Source organism: Pleurodeles waltl, chromosome 12, assembly GCF_031143425.1.
Source record: "Pleurodeles waltl isolate 20211129_DDA chromosome 12, aPleWal1.hap1.20221129, whole genome shotgun sequence".
NCBI lineage: Eukaryota > Metazoa > Chordata > Amphibia > Caudata > Salamandridae > Pleurodeles > Pleurodeles waltl.
In genome coordinates this window covers 281,218,107-281,238,921 of record NC_090451.1, presented here as the reverse complement: position 1 = coordinate 281,238,921, position 20,815 = coordinate 281,218,107, and the positions used below count along the sequence as shown (strand labels likewise).

Sequence of the window (20,815 nt, the reverse complement as noted above, 5' to 3'; positions counted from 1 at the left end):
TGGAGGAGACTGCAGTGTGTTTCTTCTGCACTTAACCAGTCTTCGATTACATGCTTTGCTACTGAGAGGGTGAGATTTGTTGGCTATGTCCCTGGATGACTGCTTGATGCAAAGGTTGACACCAAATTCAAGCGCATCAGATGTCTATATATGTCCATCTTTAAATGTAGCTGTATGAGGTTCTCCCTATAATTAAATCAGAAAAGTTTGGATTCAATTGTAGCTTCATTGTCATAAACACTGTGATGTTTTTGCTGGGCTTTCAAAAATCATCTGAAGAAGGAATAGTATACAATGGAAGAAAACAATATATACTTCCTCTAACATTAGATCAAATTGATTCTGTGCTCCCTCTCTACATTTTGGTACCATCCCACCCCTGTCTGCAGATCTTCAAACACCTGCTGTGGTGCAAATTCAGGGAGCAGAAAGGATTTGAGCAGGGCAGTGCCATTTATGTGCTCTTTATCATCATTACTGGCCAGCATTGCACAGTGGCAGTTCGACAAGTGGAACATAATTGGTGACACTGAGCACATAACATTGTGGTAAATAAGCAACAGTAAATTAAATATGACATGATTTTATAGAACTAACACATGTAAACACACGCATGCACAAATGCTGTTTGCTTGCATTGGATGCACAAATAGTGTTTGACACTTTAAAGTCAGAGCTATTGGCTTTGCCATTGTTGTGCATGAAAGAAGCAAAAAGGATTGCTTTCTTAGTAGCATCGACACTAGACACCGCAAATTGAATGTGCCAACCAATGTGATTATTGAATGTACATTTCAATTGTAAAATAGACCTTCATGCACTGCAATGGAAGCACTTCCTTGAGGGTGAAATGATACATGAAACAGCCAGTAACCTGAACTGAGAGACAAAATACTCATCTGAGTGGAGCCAAAGCCCACTTATATACATATTTTAATTAAAAGAGCAAGACCTAAATTAATGTTCTAGTATCCTACTATGCAGCTGGATAAACTATCTGCAGAACACAGTATCATACTGAATCAGCATTACTGATGGTAAGTCATTTCCTTGTCTCCAAGAGCCAAGAGGTTTATGCATCATGCAGATGTGTGTTGGAAAACTGTAACAATAAACCTCTGTGGTCTGTACTGCAAGTGTATCCTCTGCTGTCCCCTCATGCTGCTTGCTAAAGATCACATAACCCTCGTGTCTGTTTGTTTAGCATCTGTTCTTAAACGCAAACAGATGAGAAAGACAGTTGACCTCGTGTTATGGTTAATTTTTATAGGGTATTGATTTATGCTATTTGTGTGCATCAGAGGTTAAATTTACAACTGTGAAAGTAAATGTAACTTCTTTTCACTTCTCCCAACCCTTGCCACTTATAATGACTGTGCTTGTTGCAGGAGACGTTCCACCAATTGACGATGTGACTAAGGATGCAGAAGACAATTCCCGCTCTAGTGAAGAGCAGGAAACACAAAAGAAAATCCAGACATTTGTAAACGAAAGTATGGAGGCATTTGAAGAGCAGTCAAATGAAAAGTCAATGGGAGATCATGTCATGTCTGATCAAGATCACAAACCTAGCCAGATTGACCATGAGATCCTGGCCGAGTCAGGTTTCCAGGGAGATGCTTCAATTCAACCAGAGGCCCAGTATTTGTGGGGAGAAAAACAATACAGCAGAGAAGGCACTAAAATAGCTATCTTACAAGAGCATCCGATCGGCAAGTATAGCACTGGAGAGAACCACGATGAACATGGTAAGTAATTGTGTTAAGCGTTATATACCCAATGAGTCTCAGTGACGGATGATGACATTTGAAAGTGGCGGGCGTAAAAGTTGTGCATGAGAGCCCAACTGTCAAACTGGTGATTCAGGAGGTTCTTCCCTCAAAAACATTTTGGAAAAAAAAGAGTGAGCACTTTGTATGTTTCAGAAGAGCACATGTTTACAATTTTGTTTGTCAGTGGCATGCACATCAGCCCCTTGGCACAGCTTGTGTATGAGCATTCTGGACACAGTGGGCAGGTTGAGCTTCTGAGCCCAGGCGACACATTCTAAATGAAGGGCACCTTAAAAGCAAGAAACATGATCGGATCACTTGGACTCTTTACTGTACATTACTGGAACCAAAATACAGCTAGCCTAGTGGTTCCCAACCTCTAGTCTGGGGACCCTTGGGCGTCTGCAAAGCCTCCTCAAGGGGTCCGCGACTACTTAGAAAATTAAATAATATTAACAGATTGGATCCCCAGCTTTCAGTAGTGACTCAGTGGAGGGTCCCTGGATTCCAATAAAGATTCAGTGGCTTCAGTAATGATAAAGTGGGGCTCCACTGAAGTCAAAAGGTTGGGAACCACTGAGCTAGCCAATCCATGCCTTTCTGTTGTTTCCAAAACTCTCTCTTTCTGCATAATGCTGTTAGTGGTCATGTGCACAAAGAGGGAACAGAGCAACTTCCACGCCAATCCAGATGCTGCTCTCATGCTGCTGATAATGTTCAGCAGCATGACAGCAGCGCTAGGATTGGCTCGAGTGAGCTGCCTTGATGCTTCTGCAGGCACTGGAGACTTGTGCCTGCTCTCCAATCAACTGTCTAAGACAGCTGGATGGAGTGGTTTAAAGTGCGCATGTCAGGCTGAAAATTGCATGAGAGCCAGCCAAAATGACATGCACACTCTAAACTGGTGGAGTGAGCACCACTCCCTTGCTGCCAGTCAAGTCAGCAGCAGTGGCCCCACCCCCAAATACGGCTCAGCTGAGGAAAGGGAAAAATAAAATGGTAATACAATCATTTTATTACCATTTTATTTTTCACCCTTCTGGCGCTGGCAGCAGGGGTGGGGGGGCGACACTCGTCCACCTAGTGGAGGGGCCACTCCCTGCTGATGAGCCTATTATGATGTGACATATTTACCTCGAGCACAAAACTCCAAACAAGCTACTCCACCACCTTAAGTAACTGACAGTAGTGTTTCAGGGGCAACTGGGTTTTAATTCTGAGCTCTGATCTTGTTTTTAGGGACAGTGATGAGAGAATGAACATATTTACAAAATGTTATCGGCCGATCACGATCAGTTTACTGAATTCAAATTCAAATTGCACATCTTGAAATCTGCGGTAGCTCAAGGTTTACAATTTTCCAGGTATACAATTTGTACCGTTAGTGGTGAAAACAGGAAATAAAACGAAATAGTAACAGGAATGCTATTTTGGGAGTCATTGAACAATCGTGGTCAAGGCTATGTCTGTCGGACAGATAAGTGGTAGTGTGCGGTTTGGGATTGGATTTTGAAGATGATCATTCAGCTTTCAAGGTTCATTTTGTGTAATGTAATCTATATTATTTATGTTTTACATTGGTTTGTTGAAACGGTTTAACCTAACCCCTGCCTGTTGGTGGACAGCTGAGTTCAGTGGCAGCTAGTTAGCTTTTAGAAATTAGGAGTGTGTACATTTTTGAGTGTTTTGCACTAGGGAAGTGAATTTAACAACTCCTAGAAGGGGATCCCTAATTTGGAATCGGAACACATTGAGCTTTTTTCAGTATTATTTTGAAATGCATTTTTTACAGGCAGGTGTGGGGGCACTCGTGAACTACAGCAATAATTGTTTGTGTTCCGCGTGGTCCTGAGTGCCCAACAAGGTGTTTTGAGGAGGTGTTTCACCTACTGCAAAACCTTATAAATAGTAGGATGAAGTGGTTTGTATTTTGCAGCTCACTGTCGTTATGAAATTAGTTCAAATATACTGGCCATTCAGGTAGGTCAAATAATCTAGGTATGCAATTTGTTGTGGCAATCTAATAGTTTTCAGAATGTATAAAGCATCTACCTCCACTTTTAAATTCCTTTACGTTTCATCTGCAGCCCCTTCCAAGTTGATGTTTAGTCACATGACTGATGGAAAGGACCTGGATTGGAAACTAATAACATAAAGAGATATTAATAGAGACTATGAAATACTTTCACACGAGCCAATAAATACTCCCCATAATATCAAGCAAGTGTCCATTTACACCAATTTATATCAGCAGTATTTGTTTTCAATTCTGCGTGTTAATTCACTCTAATATTAGCTTTCTGTAGAATTCCGATTGCGCAAACAGATTTGCACCAAACCTTTTTGTCGTCCAATACTATTTTATATTTGGTAAAAAAAAAAAATAGATCCTCCACACGTCACGTTATTAATTTCAGAAAGGAAAAGGATAGGAGCCTATTTTATGAATTTTTCATTTTTTAGTAATTAAACTAAATGTGCCCCATACAACACTTTTTTTGTCAATTTAAACAAATAACTATATTTTCCTTAGAAAGAAAGCTAGTCTTTAACAAAGGTATAATATTTTTGGCCCCAAATGCCAGTTTTTCAATTTCAGCAAGTCAATGTAGTCTGTCCTCAGACTTCAGCTCATGGTTTTCGGAAAACACAACCATTTTAGTCTGAAGTACCATTATATTTATTTTTAGCACATATTTTGGGCCACATGTACAAAGATTTTTAGCGGTTCCAAACGGTCTGATTCGCATTCGGATATACAAACCCTATTTTGCGATTCAGTAACCAATTACCGAATACCAAAATAGGGTTTTCTATCAGCTAGCATTGCCATTTGCTACAACCCTGCACGGATAGATACTGTTCACCTTCACATGTGGCGCCTAATATAGTGCTGTATTCAGTTGGGGCTCGCCAAGGGGGCGGGCAGCGTGCGGGGGAGAGGGCAAGGACGACGACAAATAACATTTAAAAAATATATAAAAAAACACTTACCTCCACTCCCGTGACGCAATGCTCCGTTCCTCTGCTCTTCCGTCTCCTCGAGCACAGGCTACCAGCTTGCGCTGTGGCCAATCCTGACGCTGCTCAGGGCAGCATCAGGATTGGCTGGGAGCACCCAGCCAGGGCACTCACAGGCAGATCGGGAGCCTGTTCAGGCTCTCTCTAGCCCAGCAACTGTGTTGCTTGGCTGGAGAGACCCTTCTGCGCATGTGTGTTTGGCCGGCCCGAGACAGCTGGCTAAACATGCATGCACAGTGAGTGGAAGTGCTGAACACTCCCCCTCATTGCTGTCACCCCTGTGGCCCTGCCCCTTTTCCCCAAAAACTATAATAAACATAGTTTATTGTTGTATTTGGGGAAAAGGTTTGCAGCTGCTGCGGGGGGTGATGCTCCTCCACCCTTATGGAGGAGCCACCCCTGGCTGTATTGTGTATTTTATTCAGATTGTGTTTATATAGTGCTAAGAAACCCTGACAAGGTGCAGAAGCGTATTTGGAGACGGGAAGAATGGTCCTTGCGGTAGTGATATGGTTGGGTGTCTGTCGTATTGCCCATAGGGATAGTGTTTGTAGTCAGTCGAGAATTACAGTTGTGCTCTTCTTGTGAATTCTTGCTGCGCTGTACTAGAGTTGTGCTCTTATTGTGAATTATCGCTGCCTTTAGGCATGAGGCTCAAGTGAAAAGGAGTGAGGGATAAGAAGCTTAAGGCTAAATCTTGGAAATTATTTTGTAAAGAGTGTGTGAGTTCGCCCTGCCCTATGTTGTAAGTATTACCATGTTGTGAAAGTATGGTAGAGAAAGTGCAGGTCATATTGCTGCCATCATGAAGCTGAGAATTTGTTTTTAGGAAATGCATGAGAATAGGCACAATCATGCAGATACCGGCCTTCTTAGAAAGGTCTGCGTCATGAAGCTGAAACCACATATAGGGGGCAATCCCAGGCCCAAGAACTCTTAGTGAGGCCTGTAGCAGAGCCACCAGACCAACCAGGAATTTGAAACTTTCTGGGTGAAACTACGCAAGAAAAAGAGGAATTACCAAGGAACAGACTCCTCCTGTAACCTCCCTTATATCCACCCCCATAGTTACCAGTTCCCCCAGGTATCAGTAACTCCAGGACCTTATAATAAGCCCCACAATTCAACGCTTGAACGTGCTTTCGTTCTCTATAGTAGGGCTGCGGTGTTCCCACAGGTGCAAGGCATGTGAAATAGATGTGAAATTTTAGCGTCAGATAGAATTTAAATTCTGGTGAGCTGCAAGCAAGTTACATAGTGCACTTATACTGATGAAACACATTTAATCCAGTCAAACTGTATATCACTTAAATGATGCACTGGTAATAGTGCAGGCGATTACAAATATGGTGGTGCATTTTTACAGAACCGTACCACCATCATAAACAATTTTATTTTCAAGTGGTCTACAAACAGGTTTATAGAAACAGGTGTCCTTCAGATATGATTTCAGTATTGGTGGGGAGGATGCAGGTTCAATATCATAGTAACACTTCACTAATACATTTTAACTCCCTTGAGGTTGAAATCACTTGAATGGTGTAACAGTGGTAGTGCTGCTGATTGCATATTATTTTGGTGTATTGTTTATACAGCTGTATCTCTCAACTAAAAATCCACTTGTGGCTTTCTTCAAGCATGTCTATAAAACAAGTTTAAACCAACGACCATTATGGAGCTGTTTCAACAGTGCCAGATCCTCACTTACTGTATTCTTCAGTTCCACAGATGTATCCAATAGTTCTCTTTTCCCTCAGAAGATAGTTCTGGAGGTGTTTATGTAAAACATGTGATCCCATTGATGCATTCCTCTTAGGGACAGGCAAGGTCCGGTCTAGCCCTATTGCCGAAAGTGTATTCTTGGGTGAATCTTTTTGAGGTTTACTTAATAAAAGTTTTGGTTTTGTTGGTGTTGGTAGGAAAAGGACAATATATCTTGGATATCGAGTGAAAGTTTTGGTTTTGTTGGCTTTGTCAGGGAATGGACAATATCTCATGGTCATCTAGGGCTTCAGGTATTATGTTAGGTATAGGATACACCCTGCTGAGTGCCCCAACCAGAGAAGTATGATCATTATAGTGTTTCTTTCTCTTCTTGTGTGGTGATTTGCGTGTATTCTTCTTTGAAACATGTTGGGAAAAGTCAGGTGTCACAGCTTTTGTGAACTGAATGTGTTTTTAGATGATTGTTATCTTTGCTGGAGGACAGAACCAGAGTTTATCCACTTGCAAAGAGAAAAATATGCCACCGGGTTTTTCGTTTTTGTAAGGAGGGATGGTCAACTGTGTTACCAGTCTGGAGTGGGGTGTTCTCTTCTTCGAGTATCTTTTGAGCATTACATAGGAAGTATCTTATGTCTTTTCTGCTGATTGTCCTGTGAGTCATGAACAGGATCTTGAAAGCTGAAAATCTAGTGATGGGTAGCTAAATAAGTGCTTCTAGAGTCAGCAGGATATGGCCACATATATGAACTTGTAGTAGTTGTGTTTTTGCGACACTGGAATCTTCATAGCCATTGCAGTGATACAATTCATAGCATAGCCACTGGTACAGCCCAGTTGCATAGTAAAGATGTGATGTAATGAGGGAGGTGGTCCCTTCTGTGGGAAACTCCAGCTTAAAGCACGTGGTGTACAAGGCACTTCTTGTGATTTGGCTTACTTGATGAGCCAGCTCTATGCTGTAGTCCACAATAACTTCTGTTGATATTGTTTCCAGTGCTTCAAATTTCTATGGCCAGAATGATGTCGTAGGGTAGTTCTTCCAAACTCCACATGTCAGGTTAAGTTTAATGTGGTTGGTCAGGATCCATTCCTCTTTGGGTCTGAGACATTGGTGTAGCCTAGTGTAATCTAGTCCTGATCTGTCCTCTTCCTACGGCTTTTCTAGTTTGAGCATTATGTGAGTGTCATGTGCATAATTTTTGCATGTCCAGCAGCATCCCCCTGGAACTCACTTCCTTTTTCAACTGGCTCTTAAATTTTGAAAAGCATTCAAAAACTTGCAATATCCACACTAGTACGAATGCAGAGAAAGTGGATGTGCTTGTGAATAGTACTTTAGTGCCAAGTTGCCTTTTGGTGTACGACGAGCTGTATAAATTCATAAATACAAGATTTGGTAATGTGTCTGAGTTAGACATTGAAAAGGAGACTTTCATTACACCTTGATTGCATTTTGTAAACCAAATTCTCCTCCGGGAAATCTTCACTCATATTCACAAGATCCTATAAAAAAAAGTGCTTATAACTTTAATAATGAAGGTTCCTCAAGGATAATTGGGATTTTATGTAACATTTCCTTTCACACCGTTGCTAATCAAGTGCCGTCCATTCTAGTTATTATTAGTGAGATATTTTATTCATCTTCATATAGCCTTGGGATGTGTAATCTTACATATAACCAATGTCTTGGAAATTTCCACCTGCCGCCCAGACTGCAGGAGATACATTTTAATGGTGAGCAAACTCAAGGGGTCCACTCTGCTATGTAGGGTGTAATTTAAGGACCTCTTACTTAGTTCTCTACAAACCAGGGAATGATTAGAAGGATCCTAGAAGATTCATGCATTCCTGGTTTGACTCTTTATATTCCATAAAATAGGTGGCTCTCACTACTCCGGACTGTGTCTAAAGGGTCTTTAATGATCCCTTTCTTTTAACTTGTTCCTATCCTGCCAAAAGAACCAGAAAAAATACCAGCTAATCCTCCTCACAAAATAAAACGTTTTCAGGATTGTCCACCATACCAAATATTACAAGGAGATGATTACCATGATTTCTTGACATAAGATGCTAAACATAAGTGTACTCTCGTTCTGCTAAAAGATGTGAAGGACCAGACAAGAAATAAACATGCATGTTATTAGCACCAGGAAAAGTATACTTGTGACACAGGACTATTCTGTCCTGTTGGAACTTGGAGAACATTGTAACAAAATAGCGTAACTTCTGCATTTGAAGGTAATGGCTGCACAATGGCTCAATAAAACGATTGAAAAGTGTTGGTGATAAATGGCACCCTTTTCTAGTAGCTCTTTCGACTTTGAAAGTAGATATGAGATTCCCGTTTTTATATTATTTTTGATGTGGGACATCAATCAGAAATCAGACATCATGGTCCAAAACAAATGTCTTAAGACATTTCACAGAAACAGCTAAGTGACCCCATATAGAGCTTTCCAGTGGCAATGATATGTACTACTGAAGACATCTTGGGCAATGTGGCCAAGTCAGTTGTCCCTAACTAAGTGCAATGTGGGTTAGCTCACTAAATTCTCTTTGGAGCATAAACCCCTTCTGATCTTTGTGTAGTAGACTAGCAATGCATTGATTTAATCTTGTAGTCAGCAATTTAATGACTCAAATGTTTCAATTTTCAGAATACAGGAGGACTTTGGTACATGCTTCTAATCAATTAGCCTGGGTGATCACACCTTTAAAATGTGTCACTTTAGTAGGCAGCAGACACTCTGCACATGCTTTAGTCAGTGCATCACTGATGATCCCTGATGATCTCTTTACAAGAAGGTAGCTGTGAGAAAGTAGCCTCTTTCTAGCCTTGTTACCCCCAGTTTTGGCCTGTTTGTGAGTATATGTCAGGGTGTTTTCGCTGTCTCACTGGGATCCTGCTAGCCAGGGCCCAGTGCTCATAGTGAAAACCCTATGTTGTCAGTATGTTTGTTATGTGTCACTGGGACCCTGCTAGCCAGGACCCCAGTGCTCATAAGTTTGTGGCCTATATGTATGTGTTCCCTGTGTGATGCCTAACTGTCTCACTGAGGCTCTGCTAACCAGAACCTCAGTGGTTATGCTCTCTCTGCTTTCCAACTTGTCACTAACAGGCTAGTGACCAATTTCACCAATTCACATTGGCATACTGGAACACCCTTATAATTCCCAAGTATATGGTACTGAGGTACCCAGGGTATTGGGGTTCCAGGAGATCCCTATGGGCTGCAGCATTTCTTTTGCCACCCATAGGGAGATCTGACAATTCTTACACAGGCCTGCCAGTGCAGCCTGAGTGAAATAACGTCCACGTTATTTCAAAGCCATTTACCACTGCACTTAAGTAACTTATAAGTCACCTATATGTCTAACCTTCACCTGGTGAAGGTTGGGTGCAAAGTTACTTAGTGTGTGGGCACCCTGGCACTAGCCAAGGTGCCCCCACATCATTCAGGGCAAATTCCCCGGACTTTGTGAGTGCGGGGACACCATTTCACGCGTGCACTATACATAGATCACTACCTATGTATAGCGTCACAATGGTAACTCTGAACATGGCCATGTAACATGTCTAAGATCATGGAATTGTCACCCCAATGCCATTCTGGCATTGGGGGGACAATTCCATGATCCCTCGAGTCTCTAGCACAGACCTGGGTACTGCCAAACTACCTTTCCCGGGGTTTCACTGCAGCTGCTGCTGCTTCCAACCCCTCAGACAGGTTTCTGCCCTCCTGGGGTCCAGCCAGGCCTGGCCCAGGAAGGCAGAACTAAGGACTTCCTCAGAGAGAGGGTGTTACACCCTCTCCCTTTGGAAAAAGGTGTCAGGGCTGGGGAGGAGTAGCCTCCCCCAGCCTCTGGAAATGTTTTGATGGGCACAGATGGTGCCCATCTCTGCATAAGCCAGTCTACACCGGTTCAGGGATCCCCCAGCCCTGCTCTGGCGTGAAACGGGACAAAGGAAAGGGGAGTGACCACTCCCCTGACCTGCACCTCCCAGGGGAGGTGCCCAGAGCTCCTCCAGTGTGCTCCAGACCTCTGCCATCTTGGAAACAGAGGTGTTGCTGGCACACTGGACTGCTCTGAGTGGCCAGTGCCATCAGGTGACGTCAGAGACTCCTTCTGATAGGCTCTTACCTTTCTTACTAACCTATCCTCCTTCCTAGGTAGCCAAACCTCCTTTTCTGGCTATTTAGGGTCTCTGCTTTGGGGAATTCTTCAGATACCGAATGCAAGAGCTCACCAGAGTTCCTCTGCATCTCCCTCTTCACCTTCTGCCAAAGGATCGACCGCTGACTGCTCAGGACGCCTGCAAAACCGCAGCAAAGTAGCAAAGACGACTACTGCAACCTTGTATCGCTTCACCCTGCCGGCTTTCTCGCCTGTTTCCTGGTGGTGCATGCTCTGGGGGTAGCCTGCCTCCTTCTTGCACCACGAGCTCTGAAGAAATCTCCTGTGGGTTGACGGAATCTTCCCCCTGCAACCGCAGGCAACAAAAGACTGCATCACCGGTCCTCTGGGTCCCCTCTCAGCACGACAAGGATGGTCCCTGGAACTCAGCAACTCTGTCCAAGTGACTCCCACAGTCCAGTGACTCTTCAGTCCAAGTTTGGTGGGGGTAAGTCCTTGCCTCCCCACGCTAGACTGCATTGCTGGGTACCGCGTGATTTGCAGCTGCTCCGGCTCCTGTGCACTCTTCCAGGATTTCCTTCGTGCACAGCCAAGCCTGGATCCCCAACACTCTAACCTGCAGTGCACAACCTTCTGAGTTGTCCTCCGGCATCGTGGAACTCCCTTTTCTGACTTCGGGTGGACTCCGGTTCACTCCTCTTCTAAGTGCCTGATCCGGTACTTCTGCGGGGGCTGCCTGCTTCTGTGAGGGCTCCCTGACTTGCTGGGTGCCCCCTCTGTCTCCTCATCCAAGTGGCGACACCCTGGTCCCTCCTGGGCCACAGCAGCATCCAAAAACCCTAACCGCGACCCTTGCAGCTAGCAAGGCTTGTTTGCGGTCTTTCTGTGTGGGAACACCTCTGCAAGCTTCTTCACGACGTGGGACATCCATCCTCCAAAGGGGAAGTTCCTAGTCCTCTTCGTTCTTGCAGAACACAAAGCTTCTTCCATCCGATGGCAGCTTCCTTGCTCCCTCAGCTGGCATTTCCTGGGCATCTGCCCACTCTCGACACTGTCGCGACTCTTAGACTTGGTCCCCTTGTCTTACAGGTACTCAGGTCCGGAAATCCACTGTTGTTGCTTTGCTGGTGTTGGCCTTCCTTGCAGAATCCCCCTATCACGACTTCTGTGCTCTCTGGGTGTTGTAGGTGTACTTTACACCTACCTTACAGGGTCTTGGGCTGGGCTATTTTTCTAATCCTCACTGTTTTCTTACAGTCCCAGCGACCCTCTATAAGCTCAGTCCATTCGTGGTTCGCATTTCACTTTTGGAGTATATGGTTTGTTTTGCCCCTATACCTATGTGCTCCTATTCTAATCTACTGTAACTTTACACTGCTTGCATTACTTCCTTTTGCTATTACTGCATATTTTTGGTATTGTGTACATATATCTTGTGTAGATTTGGCATCATCATACTGAGGGTACTCACTGAGATCCTTTTGGCATATTGTCGTAAAAATAAAGTACCTTTATTTTTAGTATATCTGTGTATTGTGTTTTCTTATGATATTGTGCATATGACACCAGTGATATAGTAGGAGCTTTGCATGTCTCCTAGTTCAGCCTAAGCTGCTCTGCTATAGCTACCTTCTATCAGCCTAAGCTGCTAGAAACACCTCTTCTACACTAATAAGGGATTTCTGATGGATACAACTACCTGTGGATTCCTCACCTAATGAATACTCCCATTGCACCAGCATTCTACGGAAATCTTCTTCCTAGCTTCTGCACGTCGACGAGGACGTCACAGTTGCCCACGCGACGCCGTCTGACGTCATACAGGCAATAAGAGGTCCTTGCTGACGTGCCGACGTCAGTTCCCTTTTTTCCGTGCCATTCGAAACGGTTATCTTCGAGGGAGCTACTGTTGCTGTTCGACAGTTTCAGTGTGTTTTTTGGATCTATTTTTTCTTTGAGATTACATGTTGCAGAGAAAGTCAGGATTCAAGCCCTGTCGTGAGTGTAGGGGCAAAATGTCGGTAACGGACCCACATTCTGACTTTTTGTGGTGTCTTAGTTCCGATCATGATGTTGACAAGTGTGATTCTTGTCAACATATGAATCCTAAGGCCCTGAAAGAGCGCGAGGCCAAGCTTTTTCTGGCGAAGTCGAAAAAGAAGGAAAAGAGACTCCATCGAAAATCCTCGTCACCGAAGTCTCATCGGCGTCATCGGGACTCCCGGCGTCGTCGAGAATAACGGTGCCGGTCGAGTAAAGAGAGGTCTCGGTCGAGGTCACCATCAACTCGACGTCGGAAGACTTGGGAGGTCAGTCCCACTGTCACTCCCCATCCGTCGACGCCGTTGCCTTCTCCAGCCTCACCGACTTCGCCCGGGTCATCGGGCCAACCACCTTCAATGTTTGAGGTTCCGCAGCCTCAAATGTTTTCTCCGTCGTTGCAGACGTCGATACCGGCGTCAGTGTCGCCTTCGAACCAGGCACCCCAGTACCCGGCTTTCCCGGCCCCTGGGGCTGATAATACCGCATTTTTAAATGCAATGTTTTCCATCTTCCAGCAGATGGCTCCAGGTGGTGGACCTGCTGGTCCTTCGGGCCCTTTGGCTTTCAACATGGGTGCTCCGGCTCCGCTTCGACCGGCACCCTTTATGCCCTTTCTCCCCCTGGGGAACGTGGGTTTGGCGTCGGTATCGGCTCCAGTGGCTCCTGAGGCTTCGGCTTCGACAGCTTCGGCTCCGGCGGCTTCGATGTTTCAACCAGTGGCGCCGTCTCGACCTCCTACGACTCCAAAGCAGTCTTCTCTCCATCCGACTCCTCGTTCGGCGCCGAAGGAACCTATGGCGCCTGTAGACCCGGCGTCGGACGGATCCGAAGATCGGCGTCGTTCTTCGACATCTGCTGACGCCATGTCGACGCCGAGGATAGAGGAGAGGCTGCACTCGAGGAGGCTTGCTCTCCGCCTCCTTGAAGAGCAGGAGTACCAGAGACAAAACCTGGAGGAAGGAGAGATTGAGGATTCTCATGAGGGTCTCCATGGGCTGGACACTGCTAGTGGCCTAGATACTTCCCCCGAGTGGGACTTGTCATCTCCTGGGGAGTATACAGAAGAGGCGGCCACTTTTCATTCTGTTATCAGGAAGGCAACTAGCTTCTTGGATCTTCCTTTGCCGGTGACTGAAGCCAAGCAAAATTTGTTGACAGAGGTGTTGCACCCGGCCTCTACATCGGCAGAACCACTTTTGCCGTTCAATGAGGCGCTGCTGGAACCTGTTTTGGAAGTCTGGAAGAAGCCAGTGTCTTCTTCAGCTGTCAATAGATCTGTGGCTAGGAGGTATCTGGCTGCACCGGCTGACCCTGGTTTTCTTACCAGACATCCAACACCTGAAAGCTTGGTGGTCCAGGCTTCCTGCTCGGCAAGGTCTGCTCCTGGCTCTTTTCCATCTGTGCCCTCGGATAGAGACTCCAAGAAGATGGACATGGCATCCAAAAAGGTGTTCTCGTCATGTAGCATGGCATTGAAGTCCACCAATGCTACATGTATTTTAGGAAGGTACATTTATGCTCTGATGGACGAAATTGCATCTACGCATACGGAGGTCCATCAGGGGCTATTGAATCTGGTATCGGATGCTCAGGCAGCTGCAAATCAGGTTATCCAATCCGGGTTGGATACAGCTGACTCGGTTGCTAGAGCAATGGGCTCTGCTGTAGTTACAAGGAGGCAGGCTTGGCTTTGGATTTTCCTCGGATGTGCAGTCGACCCTACTGGACCTTCCTTTTGATGGGGACAAGCTCTTTGGTGCCAAGGCGGATTCGGCCTTAGAGAGGTTCAAGGAGAGCAGGGCCACGGCCAAGTCGCTGGGCTTGCAAGCCACTTCTTCTGCCTCCTCCAGATTTTTTAGGAGGTTTCGAGGATTTGGTCGTGGCTCCTCCTTCTCCTTTCGAGGGAAATTCCAGCAGCCTACCTCTGCTCTCTCCTATAGATCTTTTAGAGGGAGGGGTAGGGTCCGTACCAGGGGAGCCTCTCAGCAGCACTCTGCCTCTTCCTCTTCCTCTAGAGGGGTGCAGCAGGGGAAGCAGCCTTAGGCTTCCACCTATTCCCACTCCTCCTGTAGGGTGGAGGTTACTGAATTTTCTCCACAAGTGGGAGGTCATATCTTCAGACTCCTGGGTTACCAGCATTGTGAGAAAAGGCTACACCCTTCCCTTTCGGGAGTTTCCGCCCCCCATCCCGCCCCACCCATCTTATTGTTCAGAAGAACACCTCCTGTTGTTAGAACAGGAGGTTCAAGTCCTCCTTTCAAAGGGCGCGGTAGAGTTGGTTCCGGAGCAGGAAAGGGGTCAAGGTTGTTACTCGAGATACTTCCTGATTCCCAAGAAGGATGGTCGGTTGAGGCCAATCCTGAACCTAAGGATCCTGAATTGGTTCCTCAAACAGGAAAAGTTCAAGATGCTGACCCTAGCTCAGGTGCTTTTGGCGCTGAACAATGGAGATTGGATGGTGTCTGTCGACTTGCAGGATGCTTACTTTCAGATCCCGATACTCATGTTGCACAGGAAGTATCTCCGGTTTGTGGTGGGGTCGCAGCACTATCAGTTTGTGGTTCTCCCGTTTGGTCTTACTTCTGCACCTCGAGTCTTCACGAAGGTGATGTCGGTGGTTGCGGCAGAGCTCAGACGGAAGGGGATAGCAGTATTTCCTTATCTAGACGACTGGTTGATCAAAGCCAGGTCTCCGGAGCTCGTGTTGCGTCACCTACAGTCCACAACCCAGTTGTTGTTCGACCTGGGCTTTTCGTTGAACGTGCCCAAATCTCACCTAGAGCCCTCTCAGTGCCTCCTGTTCATAGGGGCAGTACTGGATACAACATTGAATCGAGCCTTTCCTCCGCCTCAGCGGGTTCAGGACATTCAGGCGTTGGTTCCAATGTTTCAAAATGGAGCGGTCATTCCAGTCCTCAAGGTCCTACGTCTGCTCGGTCTGTTTGCTTCGTGCATACTGTTGGTCACGCATGCTCGCTGGCACATGAGGGCTCTTCAGTGGTGCCTCCGAAGGCAGTGGTCTCAACACAAAGGGGATCTTGAAGGCTCAGTGAGGATCTCCAGAGATGCTGCCATGGATTTGAAATGGTGGATTGCGGATGACAATCTTTCCAGAGGAAGGCCGTTCTCGCAAGTTCCGCCTGTGGCCACTGTAATAACGGATGCTTCCACTCTAGGGTGGCGAGCTCATCTGGGGGACCTGGAGATCAAGGGGCTTTGGTCTCCAGTGGAACAGATGTTTCATATAAATCTGTTGGAGTTACGGGCTGTACGTCTGGCTCTCAAGGCCTTCCTCCCATCCCTTCGCGGTCAGTTGGTTCAGGTCCTGACAGACAACACTACTGCGATGTGGTATATAAACAAGCAGGGAGGGGTAGGGTCGTACCTTCTCTGCAGAGAAGCTCTTCGGCTATGGTCCTGGGCAAAGGACCATCAGATTTGCTTGGTAGCAAATCATCTGGCCGGAGTCTTGAACGTACGTGCGGACAGTCTCCGTCGCCATTTCTCGGCCGATCACGAGTGGCGTCTCCATCCAGATCAAGTCCGGATAATCTTCCAGATGTGGGGGTTTCCTCGGATAGATCTGTTTGCCACCCGGGAGAACTCGCACTGCCCGTTATTCTGCAGCCTCCAGTATCCGGTGCAGGGAGCTTTGGGGGACGCGTTTCAGATGACCTGGTGCGACCAGCTGCTTTACGCGTTCCCCCCCATACCCTTGATTCCTCGGGTGTTGAGGAAAATTCGCCAAGACCGGGCCCAAGTCATCTTAATTGCTCCGGATTGGCCAAGGAGGGTGTGGTATTCCGACCTTCTCCAACTCTCACTGTGCCCTCCGCTCCATCTCCCTCTCAGGGCAGACCTCCTCTCGCAGTCGCAGGGGCAGGTTTTACACCCCAACCTCCAGAGCCTGCACCTTCATGCCTGGAGATTGAACGGGGCAACCTGAGTTCCTTTTCTTTCCTGCCAGAGGTAGTGGATGTTATCTTATCGGCCAGGCGACACTCCACTAAATCTATCTACGCTAATAGGTGGTATAAATTTGTGGTTTGGTGTGGCGAGAGGCAGATTGATCCCTTACGTGCTCATTTGTCGGATGTTTTATCTTTTGCTTTGTCTTTAGCACAGAGGGGTTGTGCAGTGGCTACTGTTAAGGGTTACTTGTCTGCCTTGTCAGCCTTTATTTGTCTTCCAGACCAGCCTTCTTTATTTAAATCCCCAATAGTACTTAGATTCTTGAAGGGCCTTATGAATAAATTCCCTCCAACTCCTTTCGTTATGCCTCAATGGGACTTAACCTTGGTTCTAACTTTCCTTATGGGGTCCCCTTTTGAGCTTATGCATTCTTGCCCCATAAGATTATTAGTTCTTAAAACGGTTTTCCTGGTTGCTATTACCTCTGCAAGGAGAGTGAGTGAGTTGCAGGCTCTATTGGTAAAACCCCCTTCTACATCTTTTTATGGGGATAAGGTGGTGTTGAGGACCAAGGCTGCTTTCCTTCCGAAGGTTGTTTCACCCTTTCATTTGGCCCAGACAATTACTCTATCCACGTTTTATCCTCCGCCTCATCCGTCAAAGGAAGAAGAGAGACTACACCGCTTGGACCCAAAGAGGGCGCTAAGCTTTTATATAGACAGGACAAAGGATTTCAGGCTGGAGGATCAGCTTTTCATCGGATACGTGGGAAAGAGGAGAGGAAAGGCAGTCCACAAGAGAACACTCTCCAGGTGGGTTGTTCTTTGCATTAAAATGTGTTACTCTTTAGCAAAGAAGGATCCCCCTGATGGTATAAGAGCTCATTCCACCAGAGCTAAGTCGGCCTCTTCAGCCTTAGCTAGGGGTGTTCCTGTGGTCGACATCTGCAAGGCTGCAACTTGGTCATCCCTTCATACTTTTGCAAAGCATTACTGCTTGGACTCTGAGGTCAGAAGGGATGGCCATTTTGCACGGTCAGTGCTGCAGGATTTCTTGGTTTGACCATTCAGGCACCCACCACTGAGTGCGGTACTGCTTTGGGACTCTATTCATTAGGTGTGGAATCCAAAGGTAGTTGTATCCATCAAAAGAACGAGTTACTTACCTTCGGGAACGAATTTTCTGGTGAATACATTAGCTACCTGTGGATTCCTCACGGTCCCACCCGCCTCCCCGTTGCCTGTTTGGTCTAACCAAGTAATTCTTGAGTGTGCTCCTCTTGGTTTTGAGGATTGGTATATATTATGTATATATGTTTATATGTATGAAAGAAAAGATGTCCTGATCTGCGTGTTACGGCGCACTTAATTCTCCGGTGGTGCTGGTTTGAGGCAGGACAACCATATTTTCAGAAAACAAGATTCTCTTTCTGTTTTAGCAAGAGAAACCCGCACTCTGTCGTTGTGTCAAAAATACCTTAACTTTTAATACATTAGTGAGATCATAAACAAACAAACAGGAATCCCCTGACGCGTTTCGGTCTCACCGGACCTTGTTCACAGGTTTTTCCTGTGTGCTAATTTCGGCGCTTTAAATAAAGTACTCCAAAGTAACAGAAAAAATACTCAAGTTACACCACTTATCAAGGGTTACTCCATAACATCACTAAATATATACACTTTAACAAAGAAAAATTATTAAGCGTTTTTCTATATAGATATTTACCAAATTGTAACAGTGTTTTAACTACAATCCAAGGTGTTTTTCACTAAGTTCCACATTGCATTCTGGTATATGTAGTTTATAGCATTTCATTGAATCAAATTATTTTTAAATATATGTCATAAAATCTTGTTTCAGCGACTAATGGAGACTTCAAAGCAATTTCTGAGGTGTGTTAACAAAATATAGGGGCCCTCATTAGTTTTTAATTTATATTCACATTGAATTCATATTCATGTATTGCATGTTACCTACAATAGCACAATCCCCAAAGTTTCTTTTAAACAAGGCCCTCACTAAATCCTGCACCTCTGATGTAAGGACATTAATGTTTGGGTATTATTCCTTCAGTCAACTTACATTGATAGCGCCAAAATTATATGTCTATCTGACAAATCACAACGGGAAAGAAAGCATCTTATCAATTAGTGGAAATGACATAAAATAAATGAATGGCAACATCTTATGAGCTATGACAACCCTTATAGGTGTACAAATAACTCCTCATCCTGGTTTAAACCTAGCGGGGTGAGAGATCGGATATCAAGTATATGTCTGAATTCTAGTTGACGCAATTTATTTTCTCTGTCACCACCACGTTCTGATTTTAGTACCTGATCAATTACATAGAATGTCATGAGTTGCCACTTGCTATCATGTTTCTGTTCCATATGTCTCGCTGTTGCATAGCTCCTATCCATATTGATAGTTGCTCGAATATGTTCTAAAATTCGCTTTTTAGTCTCACATATGGTACTGCCAACATATTTAAACCCACAAGGACATTCAATCACATATACTGTGAATCGACTTTTATAGTTCAAGTGCTTACTTATCACTCTCTCCATGCCAGTATTTGTGGAGTACTCTTTCTTATTCACCCCAATTTTACATGCCTTACAGCTGCTGCATTTCCAAAAGCCAGTTTTCTGTAACCAGTTTGCTTTTATAGTTTGGAAATGACTGTGCGTTAATTTATCCCTTAAGTTTGCTGTTCTTCTGAAAGTCATTAATGGGTGTTGTCCCATGATTTCCCCCACTATTGGGTCCATTTGTAAAATTGCCCAGTGGTTTTCCAAGATTTTACGAACTTGTGTGGCACTCTGTGAGTATGTTGTTATGAACCTCAGCTGTTGTTGTTTGGCATGTTTAATGGCTTGGTTTCCTCCATGAATTAATTGTTCTCTTGATGATTGTTTCACACGTTTCTGTGCCAGAGCTAAACACTTTTTTGGATATTGTCTTGCCAGGAATCTCTCCTCTGCTAATTTCAAGTGCTTCTCACACTCTTCCGGCTCTGAGCAGATTTTCTTTATTTGTAGAAATTCACCATAGGGAATGTTCCACTTTGTTCGTGGTGGGTGAAAACTGTTAGCATGTAATATGGAGTTCGTAGCTGTTATTTTCCTGTGCAATGAAGTCTGAATTGTCCCCTCTTTAACATAAATTTCTGTATCTAGAAATGTCACACGTGTCGCACTGATGTCGTAGGTGAAATTAAGTTTGGCTACATTAGAGTTCAAGATCTTAAAGTATTCATCAAATTCTGACTCAGTACCATCCCAGATAAGAAAAAGGTCATCAATAAACCTTAGCCAAGTCACTACTTTTTGTTGGTAAATCTCGTTTTCTTCTGCCCAAGCTATTCGTTGTTCAAACCATCCTATTGTCAGATTCGAAAATTGGGAGAAAAAGAAAAAAACATTGCCGTGCCCTTAATTTGCAGATACAGTTGTTGGTTAAACAAGAAATAATTATTCGTTAGACAAATGTTAATCATTTCCAGAAGCATCTCATTGTGTTGATAAAAACGTATATTCCTTTGGTTGAGAAAGAATTTGCATGCCTGGATTCCTATTTGATGTTCAATGTTCGTGTAAAGCGAAACTACATCCATTGTTACTAATTTATAGGTGTTCTGCCAAGGTATCCCTTCCAATTGTAACAGTAAGTCTCCTGTATCATGTATATAGGAGTTCAAATTTCTTGCCAAGGGTGCTAGAAAGAAATCTATGTATTCTGACATAGGTTCTAATAGAGATGCTTTGGCTGATATTATAGGTCTACCTGGTGGATGTTGCAAATTTTTATGAATTTTAGGGAGGAAGTATATTGTTGGAGTTACAGGATGTTCCACTAACAAAAATGTTGCCTCTACTTGATCAATGAGGCCTTGATCTTCCCACCTTAAGATACATGAATTTATCTCCTCCTTCAGTTTTATTACTGGGTTCCCAGTAACATGTGCATAACAGGTTTTATCCGACAATTGCCGCATCGCTTCTTTCACATAATCCTGTTTATTTTGTATTACAATGTTTCCACCTTTGTTCGCTGGTTTAATTTCAACCATTGTTTCCATCTGAAGTCTGTGCAGCGCCTGTTTCTCTGGTATATGTTTATATGTATATATATATATAGTTCATATATTTATTTACTTGTTTAAAAAAAAAAAAAAAAAATGGTAGGTTGAATTCTCAGAA

General features: G+C 44.6%; 1 protein-coding gene across 3 annotated transcripts in view; it reads left to right on the top strand.

Moving 5' to 3' along the window:
• The window catches only part of DNAAF1 (dynein axonemal assembly factor 1), a 319,527-nt gene that overhangs the window by 205,674 nt on the left and 93,038 nt on the right, over positions 1-20,815 (top strand). For all 3 annotated transcript variants that reach the window (XM_069216210.1, XM_069216209.1, XM_069216211.1), the window contains exon 11: positions 1,389-1,748. In XM_069216210.1, coding sequence (XP_069072311.1) covers positions 1,389-1,748 — 360 coding nt within the window. The remainder of the gene's footprint in view (positions 1-1,388; positions 1,749-20,815) is intronic.